Source organism: Theobroma umbraticum, unplaced genomic scaffold (genome assembly GCF_002168275.2).
Source record: "Theobroma umbraticum cultivar Fairchild unplaced genomic scaffold, ASM216827v3 scaffold_147.0, whole genome shotgun sequence".
NCBI classification, from domain to species: Eukaryota; Viridiplantae; Streptophyta; class Magnoliopsida; order Malvales; family Malvaceae; genus Theobroma; species Theobroma umbraticum.
Genome location: NW_018397259.1, coordinates 2,020,874 through 2,022,663, shown reverse-complemented (window position 1 = coordinate 2,022,663; position 1,790 = coordinate 2,020,874). Strand labels below are relative to the sequence as shown.

The window sequence follows — 1,790 nt, the reverse complement described above, 5'->3', positions numbered from 1 at the left end:
GTAAAAGAGCATTTAGAAGTCTTTCTAAATTTCAAGCCACTGAAAAGTCTCGAGCTTCTACTACTTTCAAGGATAGACTTTCTCCTCGCGTAACTCAATCCTACCATGGCATCTCAACAAAGGCCTAGGTCTTCATTTTGTCGTAAGGGGCATCAATCTTCAAAATGTAGATCTGTTACTGGTGCATGCTTTAGATGTGGCCAATAGGGTCATCGTATTGCTGATTTTCCTTTGATGTCCCAAGAGTCTTAGTCAATGCAAAAGCCATAAAACTCTCAAACCTTTGAGCGGGTAGTGCAAAAGACTCAACCTACTCATGCTGTTCAGTCGACACTAGCACCTTTTACTGGACATCAAATGGTGGGAAGGCCTCACACCCAAGGGCGTGCTTAAACTATCACTCAATTGAATGTAGAGGCATCCAACACCGTTGTGTCAGGTACACTGTTAGTTGCCTCCACTTTTGCTTATGTATTGTTTGATACTGGTGCATCTTATTCTTTTGTATCTGCTATATTTGTTCGAAAGTCTACCTTGCCTTGTATGCTTTTGGATTATGAACTATGTGTAGACATTCCAGTTAGAGGTGAAATTATCTCAGATCAGATATGTAAGATGTGTGTGGTAAGGATTGAGGATAGATAATTGCTAGCGGATCTATATGTTCTAGAAATGTAAGATTTTGGTGTAATTTTAGGGTTGGATTGGGTTGTTGCAAATTTTGCTAAAGTTGACTATCGAGGGAAACGGGTGGACTTCGAGATTCTTGGGGAAACACTTTTTTGTTTTCGTGGTAGTGGTACTTACACTCCTTTGCGAGTTATTTCTACTTTGAAAGCTAGGTGATTGCTTACTAGTGACTGCAAGGATTTTTGGCGGCTGTTACAGATACCAGAATGAAAGAGTTGATGATTGAAGAGATTCCTATTGTGAGGGAATTTCCTGATATTTTTCCTAAAGATCTACCTAGTTTACATTTAAATAGGGAGATTGATTTCTCTATTGATTTGGTTCCAAGAACTGACCCTATTTCTAAAGCTCCTTATAGAATGGCTCTTGTAGAATTAAAGGAGTTGAAAGAGTAGTTGCAAGAACTTCTTGATAAAGACTTTATTAGACCTAGTGTATCTTCTTAGGGAACGCTGGTGTTATTTGCGGAGAAAATAGATGGGAGTATGAGGATGTCTACCGAGAGTTAAATATGCTAATTGTAAAGAACAGATATCCTTTACCTCGAATAAATGATTTATTTGATCAATTAAAAGGCGCTCAAGTGTTCTTCAAAATTGACCTTCGGTGTGGTTATCATTAATTAAAGGTGAGAATTGAGGATGTTCTTAAAACTTCTTTTCGTACCCGATATGGACATTATGAGTTCCTTGTTATGCCTTTGGGTTGACAAATACTCTAGCTGCTTTTATGGACTTAATGAATAGGGTTTTTATGCCTTATTTGGATAAGTTTGTAGTTGTTTTTATTGATGATATTCTGGTGTATTTCCCTAGCTCAACAGATCATGAAGAACATCTAAGGATCATTTTGGAGACTTTGAGGTAGAAACAGTTGTTTGCTAAATTGAGAAATGTGAATTTTGGCTTTCTAGTGTTGCTTTCCTTGGGCATGTGGTGTCAAAGGATGGAATTTCGATGGATTCAAAGAAAGTTGAAGCAGTGGTGAATTGGAAGAGACCGAATAATGTTTCTGAGATTCACAGTTTTCTGGGTTTAAGCATGATACTATAGACGATTTGTGGAGGACTTTTCTCGTATTGCCTTGTCTTTGACTAGATT

General features: G+C 37.8%; 1 protein-coding gene across 1 annotated transcript in view; it reads left to right on the top strand.

The window, feature by feature from the left end:
• LOC149527239 (uncharacterized) overlaps window positions 1–1,742 on the top strand; it is a 3,465-nt gene extending 1,723 nt beyond the window's left edge. The window contains exons 4-7 of the mRNA XM_089783292.1: window positions 416–610; window positions 698–799; window positions 889–1,081; window positions 1,604–1,742. Coding sequence (XP_089639418.1) covers window positions 416–610; window positions 698–799; window positions 889–1,081; window positions 1,604–1,742 — 629 coding nt within the window. The remainder of the gene's footprint in view (window positions 1–415; window positions 611–697; window positions 800–888; window positions 1,082–1,603) is intronic.
• The last annotated feature ends 48 nt before the right edge of the window (window positions 1,743–1,790 follow it).